General features: G+C 41.1%; 1 protein-coding gene and 1 long non-coding RNA gene across 2 annotated transcripts in view; both read left to right on the forward strand.

Moving 5' to 3' along the window:
- LOC108960819 overlaps positions 1-12,643 on the forward strand; it is a 38,728-nt gene extending 26,085 nt beyond the window's left edge. The window contains exons 2-8 of the mRNA XM_039317004.1: positions 4,369-4,843; positions 5,330-5,480; positions 6,352-6,450; positions 7,480-7,729; positions 10,258-10,506; positions 12,266-12,343; positions 12,623-12,643. Of these exons, the coding sequence (XP_039172938.1) occupies positions 4,369-4,843; positions 5,330-5,480; positions 6,352-6,450; positions 7,480-7,729; positions 10,258-10,506; positions 12,266-12,343; positions 12,623-12,643 (1,323 nt within the window). The remainder of the gene's footprint in view (positions 1-4,368; positions 4,844-5,329; positions 5,481-6,351; positions 6,451-7,479; positions 7,730-10,257; positions 10,507-12,265; positions 12,344-12,622) is intronic.
- A 386-nt stretch (positions 12,644-13,029) lies between these two features.
- LOC104452498 lies at positions 13,030-15,065 on the forward strand. Its single transcript, XR_005552605.1, has 3 exons — positions 13,030-13,209; positions 13,779-13,845; positions 14,656-15,065. It is a non-coding gene; the product is annotated as an uncharacterized LOC104452498 (long non-coding RNA).
- Positions 15,066-16,215: the final 1,150 nt, after the last annotated feature.

A 16,215-nucleotide genomic window follows, 5' to 3' on the forward strand; every position in this document is an offset into this window, starting at 1 on the left:
AATATTAATTTTCGGAATTAAATTAAATAATTATTTATTTTCCGAAAATTCAAGGGAGATGGTCCGGAACCGGAAATTTATGCTGATGACTGTGGTGAAGTCTGTTTATTTAATCGGGCTTTATTTTGAGCTAAATTGAATTTTTAATATTAATTATATAATTTTCGGAATTAATTAATTATTTGTTTATTTCCTGAAAATTTAACTGGGATGGCCCGTGACCGGAAAATTATGCTGATGACCGTGGTGAATTCCGTTTATACCATTCGACCTTAATTTGAGCTAAACGGAATTTTTAATATTTAATAATTAATTTTCGAAATTAATTAATTATTTATTTATTTTTCGGAAATTAAGTTGGAGATGGCCGACAACCGAAATCTCGTGCTGATCGTTATGGCGCAGTCCGTTTATTTAATTGAGCTTTAATTTGTGCTGAATTGATTTAATTGTAGATAATTACTTTAGAAATGGGATGAATCATCATGAAAGGCACGTGGCTCGGTGAATCGTACATCATCTCGGAGAATGCACGTGGCTCGGTGATTTGGTATATCACTTCGGAGAATGCACGTGGCTCGATGGTTAGTACGTCGCCTTGGAGAATGCACGGGGCTTGATGATTAGATATATCACCTCGGTGAATGCACATGGCTCGGTGACGAAGTATGTCACCTTGGAGAATGCATGTGGCTCGGTGATTAAGTGTGGCATCCTAAAAGAGACACGTGGGCTCGGTAATTTGATGTATTACCTCGGAGAATGCACGTGGTCTCAATGAGTACATTTGGCATCTAAAAGGACACGTGGGCTCGGTAATTTGATGCATTACCTCGGAGAATGCACGTGGTCCCAATGAGTTCATTTGGCATCTTGAAGAGACACGTGGGCTCGGTGACTTGATGCATCGCCTCGGAGAATGCACGTGGGCTCGCTGATTCAGAATGGCATTAAAGGGCACGTGGGCTCGGTAAAGTAATGCATTACCTCGGAGAATGCACGTGGCTTGGTTATTGGTCTTGTTAATTGAATCTGAATAGCAATAGCTTGAATGACCGGGAAATGGTCAAGCTGACATGTAATCGACGTGGTCGATTGATCATTGCTTTGATTTGATGTTGTGAATTGATTGACTGATTGAAAAGAACCGTGAGTGGTCTTATTGACTTGTAATCGACTAGGTCGATTTGATCAATGCTTCGATCGGTGATATGATTGCTTGTGTGCCTATTATGAATTGTACTGACTTGCAGGTGGGACATGAGGCCAAGGTACGTCTTCTGCCCTGTGCGTGTATAGGTAGCCTTTAGTATAATAGTTTACTAATCGGGCTTAGTGGGGTAGAACTCGCTGAGACGTAGTCTCATCCCAGTTTGGGGAAAAACATTTTAGGACCCCGATGAGGAGCTGAGGAGGAATCTAAGAGAACTCGGAGGTGAAACTTAAAGAGAAGGATTTTTGGAAGAAGAAGATAATCCCGAGAGGGGCCTTAAGTATGGCCGGGTGGACTGAGAGTCTATCTTCTTTTGAGAATTTCTTTTGAAGTGAATAGTTATGAATTGGTTTGTGTTTTGTATAAAAGTTTGGTTATAAATTTCAATATGAAAAATATGGCCCTACTTTTCTATCCCATCGTTTTATTGTCTAGGGATTTTAATCGCTTCCGCATGTGCTTAAAAATTAGAAAGGGTCGATACATTGTCCTGGGATATCGCATTATAAAATCGACCAAGAGTGAAGGATGTGCGCATGCCCGAGGATCGAGGCGTGACAGATTTTCCATGCATTTTTAGAGGAAAAACATTTTCTAGGTCTTTTCTAATTTTTTTTGACACAAAAGGATTTTTTTTTTTTGGGAGTTTTTTGGGATTTTTGGGAAAATACAAGTCGTTTTGGCTTTTTCTAATTTTTTTGGCTTTTTCATGAATTTTTGGCCTTTTTGGATTTTTGGCATTTTTTGGAAATATATGGAATATTTTGATTTTTTGATTTTTTGGAAAATAAAATATTTTTATCATTTTTTTACTATTTTTTTAATTTTCGGGAAATTAAAACATTTTTTAATATTTTGGAAAATAAAATACTTTTTGGATATTTTTGTTTTTGTTTTTTTTTTGAAATTAAAATGTTTTTTTAATATATTTCGAAAAGAAAATATATATTTTGTTTTTTTGGAAAATAAATTATTTATTTATTATTAAAATATTACTTTAAAAATAAAACCGACCCGGTCAGATCCACGGGTTGTGTTCAACTCGGGTCGGCGACCCGAACGAGGACGGCCGCGTTGCATTACCCGACTCGGATTTTTTCATTTTATTTATTTATTTATTTTTATTAAAACAACGCCGTGGCCGGCGTTCGGGGATGCTCGGCCCGGCCCGGCCTGACGACCCGGATCCGATCCGACCTCGCGACCCGACTCCCTGGCGAACCCTACCCGGATCCGACTTGAATCGTGACCCGGCCTTCCGCCGCCCTCGCAATTTTCAAAATCCCTACCCAGCTTCCCGATCCGGTCCGACCCAATAACCCGGGTCGCGACCCGGAAAATCGGGAATCCTAGGGTTTCCGAATTGCGGCATCGAGGAGGGAGAGGGCCGAGGCACATGACGAGGACGACGGCGACGGCGACAACGGCGGCGACAGCGACGAGGATTGGATTGCGGGGGAGGCTATGGCAACGGTGATGGCGACGGCGGTGGCGGCGGTAGCACTACCTATGGCGAGGTGGCGGCAAGCGGCGGAGATGGCGACGACGTCAAGGGTTGTGCGACGCGGCTCTGCAAGGGTTTCGGTTTGCGTCGGACAGCGTCGGAGGACGATGGCGAACACGGCGGCTGGCTAGAGCTTCGATGCGGGCGGTCGACAACGTCGGAGATGGTGGTGGTGACGCGGTTGCGCTGGCGACAATGAATGACCAGATCTGGTTAGATCTGGGCTTTCGCCGGCCCTCCTCGTCGCTGCGCTCTCCCCTCTTCCGTAACTCCTTTGCCTCCTCCGACCTCGCTTCTCTCACTCGGTCAGATCCGAGCCTCCACCGGCCGGATCTAACCTCCTCGGACTCGCTCGCCGGCGGCCTCCCGAAGTCTCTCGGTGGGAGGTCAGCCGAGCTCGCGGCCCGAGTTCTCTCTCGCTCGCTCTTCGATTCCTCCTCCGAAGTCTCTTAGTGGGAAGATCTCGGAGCTCGCTCTTTCCGTTCTTCAACGAAGGTGGTGCCCTTTTATAGGCGAGGGGGCAGCCGGTCGACGGAGCTTTGACCGCCGGTCCCCGTGCGCCGAGCGGCCTCCGCCGGCCGAACCGGCGTCCCATCCGACGCCAGCCGCCCCCTTGCTCCACGTGCGCTACTGTTCCTCCATTTTGCTCCGGCGTCGCGCGGGTCCTCCTCTTCGGCGCGTGCTGGTTATTCGGTTGGGGAAGAAGACAGGGAAGGAAGAAGACAAGGAGAAAGGGCCGGGCTGAGCCACGCGGCTAGGCCTCGCGGGCCTGCGAAGGAAAAGAAAAGAGGGAGGGGCTAGGCTTTGAAGGCCCAGCCCTTGTGGCTATTGGCTTATACTTTCTTTTTGTTTCTTTTCCTGTTTTTATTTGTTTTTTGTTGTTTTCTTTTTATTATCTATTTATCCTAAAAGACAAAATAAATTAAAAACTTGATTAATAAAATTGACCTGATTAAAATTGAGGTGTCAACACTCAACCATGAATGCCATGAACAATTCAGCTAAAAGTTATGCTTGGCTTAGGTTTTATAGACAATCTCTCTTCTGCTCTTTAAATGTTTAGTCGACGTGGGACTCTTAGAGGCTTGAAGTGTCTTGTGGGTCTCTTGGAGCCTTAGTTCCACATCGAGTAGAAGATGAAACTAACGAGTAGATTTTCTCTATAAATAAAAGAGTAAGAAAATTATTTAATTTTCTCTTGGCCACATAAGAAGTTCCTATCTCAACTACAATTTTAGTTGCAATAAGTTATGATGTTTACATATTTTATATATTATATATATAAATTAGATATAAAAAAATTGGTTCAGTCCGGCTTGGTTCGGTTCCCACCTTGGAACTGGGAATCGGACCATTCTCGGTTCTGGCGGTTCCGGTTGCACATCCCTAGAAGTAGTACAGGAATTCAAAGTCGAAGAAAAAAAAATCTGAAGATTTGTACTCATTCGCATTGTGTGAATCTTTGGCTAGACAGAAATTGAAGAGAAGGAATTCCTGTTGCTTTTTGACAAGCTTTAATGCTCTAGGGTTTGGCTATTTTCTGGCTTCTGTTTCTGCATCACCTTTTCTATGCTTTGTTTTTTCTTGGATAGTTTAACCGTTTAGGTCGGAGGAATTTATGATTATTTATCAAACAATTTTTTTTTTGCAGGTGCATGGAGTTGTCATATTGTACAACTACTACCATCGGAAACAACACAGACAACTAGAATTTCGGGATTTTGAGTCATTCTGCAAATTAATTGCGGTTTTGAAACCTCCTTTACTGGCATACATGAAATGCTTGCAAAGAAATGATGATGCTGAATTAGTTGACCCTGAAAAGCAGCTTTCCTTGACGGAGAAGACTATCATGAATGCATGTGATCTGTGTATGAGGTTGAGTGCGTCAAAGGATATTCCAGATATAGAAGGATGGTCAATTTCTGAAGTTGCTGTTTTCTTGGTTGACTCTAGGAAAGAGAATTGCTTGTTGCTATTCAGCAAGGATACCCACGCGGTTTGGTCATTGTTTGAAAAGGATGTGGATATCTCCAATCAGAGTTCAGAAGCCATGCCGGATTTGAAACAGTATAAAAAGAAAAGGATCACCAAAAAGCCCTCGAGAGAGATTAGTGAAGCTGGAGGTTAGTGTGTTAAACGTTGAGATATGGTACTCTCTGCTGAAACAGTCTAAGCAGTAGGGTAAGTTTTGGAGAACGTGAGATATTCTGCTTCGAAGGACCCATGATAAAATGTAGGAAATGTGATTGGACTTAGAACCTGTGAGTATCAGACCCCTTCGGTAAGTGGGTGTCCTTTGTGGATGACCTTCAAAGAGACTGGCATTTGGATATACGACTGAATTTTAAAGAGACCACATTCACAGCACTTACATTACATCCAATTTTTACTATCCATGGGTCTATTTTTGAGCATACAACGTTGGAGTCGTATTTTACTTTAGCTCTTTCAAGTATTCAAGTATTCTGATTTGTCTTTTGACTAGAATTGCACATACTATAATTTTAATTCCTTGAAGTCGTCAGTGTTTTAGTACCTACTATCTATTTCTATTTTGTTTGGCCTGCCAAAAGGATTGACATTTGAATATGGTTTAACATTGCTGGCAGCCATTAGTCAGGCCCATCTTTCTATACTAGAAAGCCACATTGTATATTCTCTGGGTAAAGAGAAATCGACATCTCGCTTCTACATAATGCAATGGACCCAACCTACTAGTGAAGATGCTGTTCAGGTCCCTATAAAAGATGCCATTGACAGGTTGGTGTATGCAAAACTTTGTGTTCGGTGTCATTTGCTAAGCATGTTACTTGGGTACTTTGCTTAGAGTGTCTGTGAAAATATTGCCAAACTTTATTCTCCATGCCATTGCTTCGTTATACAGACTTCTTGCTTCTCTTACTGTAAGATTCTAAAATATGCCTTTTTGGCTGGTTTTACTGAACGCTCTATGCATAGAACGATTGGGTAGATCGCCTATCAATTGGCTCTTCTTTCCTTTTCCTTTATTTATTTATTTATTTATTTATTTTTCTAGTCAGAAAAGGTTATTATGCATCCATGTAAGTGGCACTGAGGGCTGCCACTGCATTAAGAAAATAGTTTTTAAGTAACAGATTCCATAATTATAGGAAATCAAATATAGTAATTAGAACCAAAACAAGCATTCACGAACAAGCTCCATAATATCAACAAATGCTACTATGTTCCCCTCAACACCTTCGCATTCACGAGCAAGCTCCATAATATCAACAAATTCTACTATGTTCCCCTCAACACCTTCCTGTGCCTTTCCATCTGAGTAGATTGATAATTGCTGGAGGATCTCTGCTGGTTCTTCTTTTTAATGAAGAGAGGGAGGTAGGAGTGAGGGAGTTATTTTCACCCCGAATAATTGCTGGAGGATCTCAGCCTGGTTCTTATATGATGTCACCAAGCTTTGAGCTTGTCCTCAGCAGAATTGGCTATTGCCCATTGAACTTCCGCCATAACTGAGAAACCCAATACATACTACGGGACTGTGGCAATTGGTAGTGAGGGAGGGAGGGAGAGAGAGAGTTTTATTTTCTGCACTTTCTTTGACGAGGAAAATGAGATTATTCTTCTTTAGTTTGCAGGGACCTTTGATCAGGAAGGTGTCACACAGATGGAACATATGGACAATAACCCCAGTCGTTGAATTTTTCCATATGCTACCCTATGCTGGGATTTTGTCGGACTGGTTTTCCAGGTATGTCATTATTAGATGATCTTCAAATGAGTAACGTTTTCATAATTTTGTCATCAATGCTTAACACCCACACCCCCCGCCCCCCCCGCCCCCCGGCGCATGGGAATCACCAAAAAAAAAAATGCTCACTCATCAGAGTTCTTCTACGTACCAACAAGGACCTACCCTGTATGAAAAATTACAGAGAAGAGTCTACAGTGTCCAATCTCAAAGTTCTTTCCTAACCGTAGCCTGAGCCTCATCAGTGTTCCATAGTTGCCTCACTTCAGGCAATGAGTTAAGACGTGCTTAATTAACTCCAATGGCACTTTCACCCTGAAAATATCTATTTACGAGCTGAAGACCTCTCCTTGGATAGTTGTCGGTTGTTAGAAGACTCTCGTAAGTAGCCTTGCATGTGAAGAAGGCAGCTTTTGGAGTAATCTTGGCTCTTCGGATCGGCTTCCAAGTCTCTTGGGGCAACTTTTGTGTAAATGCATGGTAGTACAATTTAGAGAGGTCATATTCGAGATCATGACCCTCTGGCTTGAATTCCCACTCACCCACACAAGCTAAAACTTCAATCTCAAAGGAGCGAGTAAAGATATTCTAGCTCCCAATCTCAAGCCATTTAAACAAAGGACGCAGTCCACTGGATTCTCCTTGCAATTGTAGAGTAAAAAGCATCAGTAGGGTCCGGCATCTACTCTCATTCCACAAGGAATTGAGGACCCATTTCCATCCTTGTACTTGATGAAGCTTGATAAGATACATTATTTCCTCCGAAAGCATTTGCAAAGTTCAATTCCATTGTTACATAGTCTCTATTTTAGGGCCTTTTTTCGGGTACTCCTGGTCTATGTTAGTCCACTTCACATGAGCCATTAGATCATGTGCGCTAGCCCCCAACCGGGAGTACCTAATAACTTTTCCATTTTAGAACTGCAGCAGCTGTTGATTTGATCTAGCTAATTTTCCTTGTTTACAACCGGTTATTATGAGCTCATTGAGTCCTCATTATCAAAATTGTCTTTTTTTCTGTCACCACAGGGATGCATCTCCAAATCATCTGGAAAGTTTGAAAGTTGACTCTATAACTGCACAAGTTAAGATGGACGTCTCCATTTCAACTGAACAGAAATATAATAGTATTCCTAGTTGCAAACCAAAGACATCTTACACCAAGAGAAAGCTGAACTCTGTTTCAATTGAACAGAAATATAATAATATTCCTAGTTCCGAACCAAAGACATCATACACCAAGAGAAAGCTGAACAACTTGCAAGATGTCACCAGTGAGGTTAGATCTTCACCGTCCCCTTGAGGTTTCTTATCTATTAATGGGATATGTTGACGCCTAAAATTAGTTAGGTTTTATTTTACTTTATTTTACTTTATTTTATCTTTTTCGGATAATAAATAAACAAAAAAAAACGAAAAAAAAAACGAAAAAAAGAAAGCAAAAAGCAGCAGCCCCGTTTGTGGGCCTCCACAGCCCAGGCGCAAGGCCCAGCCCCCCTTCGGTCATCTTCTTCCTCGCGCAGTTGCAGTGCACGCGCAGGGGGCGCGACGCCGGAGTGGAGGGGAGGGACGGACGGCGATGGGACGCGGAGCAGGGGGGGCAGCTGGTGTCGGATGGGACACCGGTTCGGCCGGCGAAGGCCGTGGCAGCCGTCGGTCGAGCTCCGTCGACCGGCCACCCCTCGGCCTATAAATAGGCCCTCCATCCTCGACGAAGAGGAGACAGAGGGCGGGACATAGAGAGAGAGGGAGAGAAAGGCCAGCCGAGGCTTGGGTCCCGAGAGACTTCGGGGAGCTCGAGTTCAGGGCGGCCGTGGTGTGGTGAGCTCGGAGGGGTCCCCAAGAGACTTCGGGGAGCTTGACAAGCGAACCCGAGGGAGAGAGAGAGTGTTCCGGCTAGATTCGACCGAGCCCAGGTCTCGCCGTCGTCGTGGTCGCTCGCCACTTCTCCACTGTCGCGAGCCGCTCTCTTGCCGTCGCCGTCCCCGTTCGAGAGAAGGTAAAAAAATGCATCATCATCGTAGCCGTCGTCGCCGTCTCCATGGCCGCCTTCGTCGCCGCCGCCGTAGTCGCCGTCACCGCTGAACTCCTCGGTTCCCCCTCCCCTTCGGCGTCGCGGATTCGCAAACCCTAGGGTTTGCGATTTTCCGGGTCGTCGAATCGGATCCGGGCCTCGGAGCCGGGTAGGGTTTCGCGAAATTACGGGGCGGCGGAAATTCGGGTCGCGAGTCGGAGCCGGGTCGGGTAGGGCTTCGCCAAAGGGACCGGGTTGTTGGGCCGGGTCACCGGGCCGGGCTGGGCATCCCCAAACGCCCGGCCGCGCGTCGTTTCATTATAAAAAAAAAAAAAAAAGGCAAAAAAAATCCGAGTCGAGCCCGCAACGCAGCCCGTCCGCGGGTGGGTCGCTGGCCCGGGTTGGACCCACCCCGGATCCGACCGGGTCAGTTTTTATATTATTTTAATATAAAATAATATTTTAAATAAATAAATAAATAATAAATATTTTATTTTTCGAAAAAATAAAAAAATCAAAAAAATAATTTCTTTTCCAAAATATTTAAAAATATTTAAAAATATTTTATTTTCCGAAAAAATAAAAAAAAATCATAAATATTTCATATTTTCCAAAAATATTTTATTTTCCGAAAAATCAAAAAATAAAAAATATTTCATATTTTCCAAAAAATGCCAAAAATCCAAAAAAGCCAAAAATTCATGAAAAAGCCAAAAAGACTTGTATTTTTTCAAGAAATACCAAAAACCCCCAAAAATCCCTTTTGTGTCCAAGAAATTAGAAAATGACTCAAAAATGTTTTTCCTCCCAAAAATGCATGGAAAATCCCTTGAACATCCAAAAACCTCAGGGTTTAAACAAAATTAGGTACCGAAAGGGCATTAGTGATTAACTAATGTAATCAAGTCCCCGATCCTAATTTCTCTGGTTGCGTAGGAGTGAGTATTTCTCCCGATACTTGGGTTTCTAATCAACCCACCCCAAATTGATTAGTGGCGACTCCATTTTAAAAATTGATTTACAGGTTAAAAATTTAGACTATTAAAGTCGTGAATTGGTGGACTTGGGAGAGTCCGGGCATAACTAATTTCAGCCGAGCCATTAGCCTCCTTAGGCGCCATAACCCGATCGCGGGTGCCGAAAAAAAGAGGTTGCGACAGGATAAAAAAAATTGAGAAATTTTTGGAGGAAAATTATACTTTCAGCATGCTTGGAGGAGAGGGCTATTGCATATTATGCTCAACCTAGTTTAGCTGGCATAAATAATAGGTGGCGCCGAAGTAGGAGTATTTGTACAAAGCAATTATTTTAGTTATCATTCGATATCTTCAATGTAAAGGTCATGTGCTTTTCACTGATAGTCTTTTTTTAATTCTTATAAGCACTAAATTTCAATCAGTGGTCGCAATCATGGAGTTATCTTACTGCCAGTCCATAAATGGGGGCTCACATTTAGCAGGATTTGCAACCCAATTGTCTTTTATTGAATGGATTAACATTTGCATGTTTGTTTCTTCTGATAGTTTGTCTGTCATTTCAATAACGACTCATCCCTCTTGGACTAAATTACTAATGGACATTCTGACTGGAAACTCTTGAAGAATCATTCATGTTCTAGATTTGGGATTCCAAAGTTGCAGGATACACCTTTTGAGAAATTCTATAATGTATGTCCTATGTATGCATAGATAGACTGTCCTTTGTTTTTAGGTTGGTTTTTTTTTCCTCCTCCCCTATTCTTGGGCACCGATTCAGAGTTACGTACTTTTCTAAATATTTACTTGAATTTTCAGGACATGACGGTTGAAAACAATTGCCAGAACGGCGTACCGGAATGCCAAGGCAATAAGAGTACTGCTGGAGACAACATGAACAACAATACTATATTGGATAAGGAGCCAATCCTTGGCAGTGACCGTGCTTTAGTTACTTGCCAGTCCCCCTCTGAAGATCTTGAGAAAATATATTCTGTGTTGGCTTCTAAAGAACACAAACTGTCACAAACTGCTTTAAGAGTTGTTCTCCAGAAAAGGGCTAAACTGGTAATTTTCTTTTCCTGTTAATATGTACCACAGCGTTTTTTAGTGTTTCAAACTGCTGATTTTTTTTCGTCAAAAAAAAAAAAACTGCTGATGTTTTAGTGGTAGCCTGATGCAGCAGCTCAGCAGTTTTTGAAGTGTTAAAAAATATTTTTGGATGTGCGCGCTGCACGGAAACATAATTTTGGTATTAGTTATAGTTTTTAGTTTGTGATGTGTGCAAGTGTATGGTATATTTTGTGGAGGATGAACAAGGGACAAGATAGGATAATTTGAAGGATATAGGACATGAGATATGGGGGAAATAGTTTTATTAGTTAAACAAACTAGTTTGATGAAAATACAATGAAGGTCTAAGACCTTTCAAGGTGAAGAGTTCACCCCCACATACAAGGTGGAGGTAACCTCTCACACTCAAATGATCAACTTCCAAGCCTATTTATAGGCATGAATCACCGCCATCCTTCACCGACATTGAGTACAAAAATAATATAAAATTACAGCTGGCTTCTTGTCTTCTCTTGTTGCGACTTCTTCCGCATCTTCTGGTGGCTTCTCCATTTTTCTGTATTTTTCTATTCTTCAGCAGCTTTTGTTGACTTTTCTTTGGCCTTTTTGCTGTCCACGTGTTCTGCTGGCCACGTACTAGAAAGTTCTTCATTATTTGAGAGTTTTCCATGCACGTAGAGCTTATTCCCTTGAAAACTCCAGCAACTACTATAATATTATTTTATTGTGTGCCCATCTTTTCTTGATCAACTTGAGGCTTCTTCACGTGAATGTTAGTAATTTCTAGATTTTATTGAAAAGGGATCACTAATTTCTAACATGAAGCTTATCAGTTTGGTGTTGTCATAATAAGTCCGTTTTAAATTTTCTGATTAGGAAGTTATCTTCTAGCATTTTATGTAAGCAAATGATCCAGAAGGTGAATGATCCCTTTGCAATTTTTTGGACATTGCCGGTTGGCTTTGTATTAGTCTTTCTTATGTAACTGACAGTAACAACAATTCTGTTAGAAATTGGTGATCCATTTTCAACAAAATCTAGAAGCTACTAGCTTAATGAAGAATAAACTTGAAGACTCTCAAATGTTGAAGAAGCTTCTGGTACTATGTGAAGAAGCCCAAGTTGATCAAGAAAAGAGGAGCACACAATAAAATAATATTCTGGTAGTTGCTGAAGTTTTCAAGAGAATAAGCTCTACGTGCATGGGAAATTTGTGCATGGGAAATCTTGAAAGAAAAGTCAACAAAAGCTGCTGAGATTAGAAAAATGAAGAAAAATGGAGAAGCCACCAGAAGATCCGAAGAAGCCGCACGAGCAGGAGATAAAGAAGCAAAGTTGTAATTTTATATTAATTTTTGTACTAGATGTCGGTGGAGTATGGCGGTGAATTCACGCCTATAAATAGGCTTGGAAGTTGATCATTTGTGTGAGAGAGGTTACCTCCACCTTGTATGTGGGAGTGAACTTTTCACCTTGAAAGGTCTTAGACCTTCATTGTACTTTCATCAAATTAGTTTGTTTAACTAATAAAACTATTTCCCCTATATCTCATGTCCTATATCCTTCAAATTATCATACTTGTCCTTGTTCATCCTCCACAAAATATACCATACATTTGCACACGTCACTAACCAAAAATTATAACTAATATCAAAACCATGCTTCCGCAGCGCTCACGTCCAAAATATTTTTTTAACAAATTCCTTGTGACTGGGAATACTCATGTTCTGTTCAAAATTATGCTTTCTTGCAGTCCCTTCAGCTGCGAAATATAGAAGATGAGATTGCGAAGTGTGACAAGTGTATCCATACGATTTTGAATGGTATGACTGTTAGTGGATTTGCTTTAAGAAGCCAATTTTCCATTATTGAGCTTGTTTACATCAATATTTATCTTGTTGAGCTTTGATGGTAGACATTGAGGATAAGCTTGTGTCGCGACATGAACTCTGCTATGTGATTCTAAATAGTTCTCAATGCATCTGAATTGAGCCGTCAGCCTGTCATTAGTTAGCCTTAACAGAAAGATAAAATTCACTTAATCTCTTTTTGATTCAGGAGCGGCATTTTCTTGATGTCTTTCTATTGATTTTGTATCTGTACTTTGTAGAGAAATGAAGGTCTAGATTGAAAGATTACTGGCTGCACTACTGCTGGCTATGTTATGTAGTAGTAAGGAAATTTCATTTGCTTGTCAAGGCAGTTGAATGTTTTGGATACTTCTGCTTTCTAGTGAAAGGATGGATGTTCATTGGATGTTCTGTGTCTGTTACACATATGGGTTGACTAATTGCTTTTTCTTGATTTCTATGCGTTTCTGTCCATTCTATCAGCGTCATCATTCTCTGATGCATTTTATCCCTCAGAAGGATAAAAGTCATTATTTGTGTGATTACTATTTGTAATGGGAAGTTGGTTATTAGTGAATGCAAATTAGGGATTGTCTGGAGACCTATCATTTTGCAATTTGTGACTGATGGATAGTTCTTTAGGATAGCTTCATCTTTTCATCTTGTCATAGGTGGAGCTGATGCTTTAGCGCTGAAGATAGACTCCATAATTGATGGTTGTAATTATTCGTGCCTGGAAACTACTGCTCATGAAAGGCCAAATACCCATCTTGAAGGCCAACCTTTGCCCCATTGTACCGATGTAAAGTTGTCTGAGGCTGTTAACTACAGACAAAGTCCATGTCAAGTAAGTTCCCACCATGAAAAGTTGCACTTTTTCCTTTTCCTTTATTTTTGTTTTTTCAGTATCTTTTCCTGTTTTATTCTTATTGGACCTCTAATAAGATGGTATAACCTTTATAGACGAGGTCAACAAAATTAATTTTTCTGTTATTAACATTCTATTAACACAGAGGGACAGCATACATTGCAAGAGGATGCTCAAATGCAAATGACTGAAGGGATAGGCCCCGTTTGGTGTGTGAAAACTTTCCAGTTCTCATTTTCCACTGAAAATGGAAACACGTCAAAACTGATTAGGTCCTGTCGCATTATGAAAACAGTTTTCAAGTGAAGACAAGGAAAATTGTTTTCACTTTCATAACTAAAGATTGAAATGCCCTTTAATATGTGATTATGTTTCCATTTTCATAGAAAATGGCAGTAAAATAGTTTTGTTTCCTGTTTCTTGCATACGCATTTCATTTGTGAAGAAAAATTCAACATGAACGGTGTTTGTAAGGACTCTCTGGAACTGCAATTAGAAATTTATGCTCTCTTCTCTGCCAACATATGCTTTTCACATCTTCTCTGCAGGAGTTGGATGAAATATGCGATGCAAACACTTGGATTTTACCAACTTATCATATTTGTGTCACTGATGGTAAGATATATGGAATATAACGTCTTTTTAAGAATGCGAGAAATTCACTCTTGATGGCATCGTTGACACTATAAATGGAATTTTCTTGTGTACGGTGGTAATTTCTGCGATGCTCAGAATTCTGAATGTGCAAATACAATTATCTGCCAACATATGCTTTTCACATCTTGTGTACTGTTTTTCTAGTATACATAGGTTTGCTTGTCCATGATGTCAGAACAGACTGGGATGGTTATGAACTCCAGAGATGGTCGTGACTTGCAAATACAATTATCTGACTTACTTTAGAAATGTCCTGCAAATTGACTGTCCTTTCCTGCTTTGGTCATTTCTTCAAAGACACCGTGGTTTGCTCCTAATACGTTGAAACTAGGGAATATCTCCCTGCTTATCTGAAGTTTGTTTGGTGAAGACAAATTCTTGTTAGTAGCTTGGGTACTTGTTTGGCTGGTATGCTTATCCTATAGAGATGGCCATAGGAGGATTGCATCTATTTTATCATTTTGCTTTCACATCTTTAACATGTGATGGAATGGCATGAACTGCTGAAGTGATGAAAAGCGAATGGTTGCAAAACTTGATTAAAATCTGGTGAGGTGTTACGCTGTCTCATGAATCTTTGCAGCATGTCTAGAAAAACATGATCCTCCATTGAGGTCGTGTGAAATCTAGATCTCCTTTACGATGCTCCTACCTACTCTGTTGAGATGAGGTTTTGTTGGTTGAAATTTTCAGTCGAGTTATATTATGCATGTTGATTCGTGATGCTCCAAGCAGCTGGCTAATGTTGATCTGCACTTCGTCTAAAAGGTGGGTTTGTCGCTAAAGTGACTGTCAAAGGTGCGGATCTCGAGTGTTCGACTGACGGAAACCCTCGCTCCACTCCTCAAGGAGCCAGAGAATCGGCTGCAGCCAACACGCTGGTCATATTGAAAAGCGCCACTAACCAGGGGTAGAAGCTGCATCATACTCAGCCACTCATCTGAATTCTGCATTTTGCCTTAAGACATGTATATATGCTGGTCATGCGACTTTTGTAATCCATCCTGTGGGTCGTTAAGTCTTTTGGCTGATGACAATAGGGTCTTGCTTGTGAACAATTGTAGAACCTCTGCATGATAGGGAACAAAGACTCTAACCTTGCGGGTGTCATGTTAGCATATTTTAGTCTTAAGACTCCATGGTCCTGGTATATATTAATGGAACCGGACTGATATTACGACTCTTTTGCCTTTTCCTCTCTGTACACAGCGAGGTAATTTTGAAGACTTGAGTTGTTCGTAAATGATGTTTGCTCTCGCTTGTCATTTTCCCATTTGGGATTTTGGCGAGGAAGGATCTAGGAGACAGTTCCAGTCATGGTTATACAACTTAAAAATGAAGTAAGCAGGGTCGTTTGTAAATTTGGCTTGCGTTCCTCGACCCTGCGGCTCGATCTTTTCATGGAGTGGAAATAACATGAACCGACAAAGCCTACTTCAGTTTTTATTAAATGGTCTGTCTTCGACGACTGAAGCAACATATTTCCTTGTTTTCTAGTATTCACGCTCTTCCATCTCTTGCATTTTCAGTTTCTGTTTGCAAATCAGATCGGGATTTTGGTTTGGCCGGAAACTCCAATGGATACCTCGATTTGTCTCAAGGTCTAAAGTTGAAGTCACGTCACTTTTTGTGCACGTGAGAACTCTGCCATTAGAAAAAAAAAAAATACTTCTGCAACTACTTGATAATCATCAATCATACATCGACAAATGATATAACACGTCCGCAGGAAAATTGGACTTTTACTTTTAGATCTCCGAGATGGTATGTTAACTGCCGTTGGCAACTTACATTTGCCAGAATTTCATTTTATTGAGCCAGTCATTATACAAAAGTCCATAGGTAATTGAAAAACCGCAGCTTCCCCGCTACTGCAGAAATAAGAGGCAAATAAAAACTAAATGACCATTATTCATACATTCAAATGACTTATACTACAGAGAACGATTGTTGACACATTACTCTCAGCTATTTACTATTATGATCCGATTCTCTCGTCTTTCCAGCCATGTGGACACGGTGGCTAGACAACAGCATCAAACAAGAAGAGAAGAAAAAAAAATATACAGGTGAGTTGGCGGAAGACTTGAAAGAATATGGGACCGTTGGTGAGAATAGACTTGAGAAGCAAAGGTATATACGTGTAAAAGCATGCCTAAACTATTCAGCATCCAGCAGCTTTCAAGAATTTGTCATAAGGTTTTGACGGCGCTAATCTAAAAGAATGTGGTCCATAATCGTGTGAACAGAGCTGGCGCTGATGCTGGCGTCGCAATTGGTCACTCTCATGCAACTTTCCATTCCCTTCCAAAAGCTCCATATTCTGTC

Source organism: Eucalyptus grandis, chromosome 7 (assembly GCF_016545825.1).
Source record: "Eucalyptus grandis isolate ANBG69807.140 chromosome 7, ASM1654582v1, whole genome shotgun sequence".
Taxonomy (NCBI): Eukaryota; Viridiplantae; Streptophyta; class Magnoliopsida; order Myrtales; family Myrtaceae; genus Eucalyptus; species Eucalyptus grandis.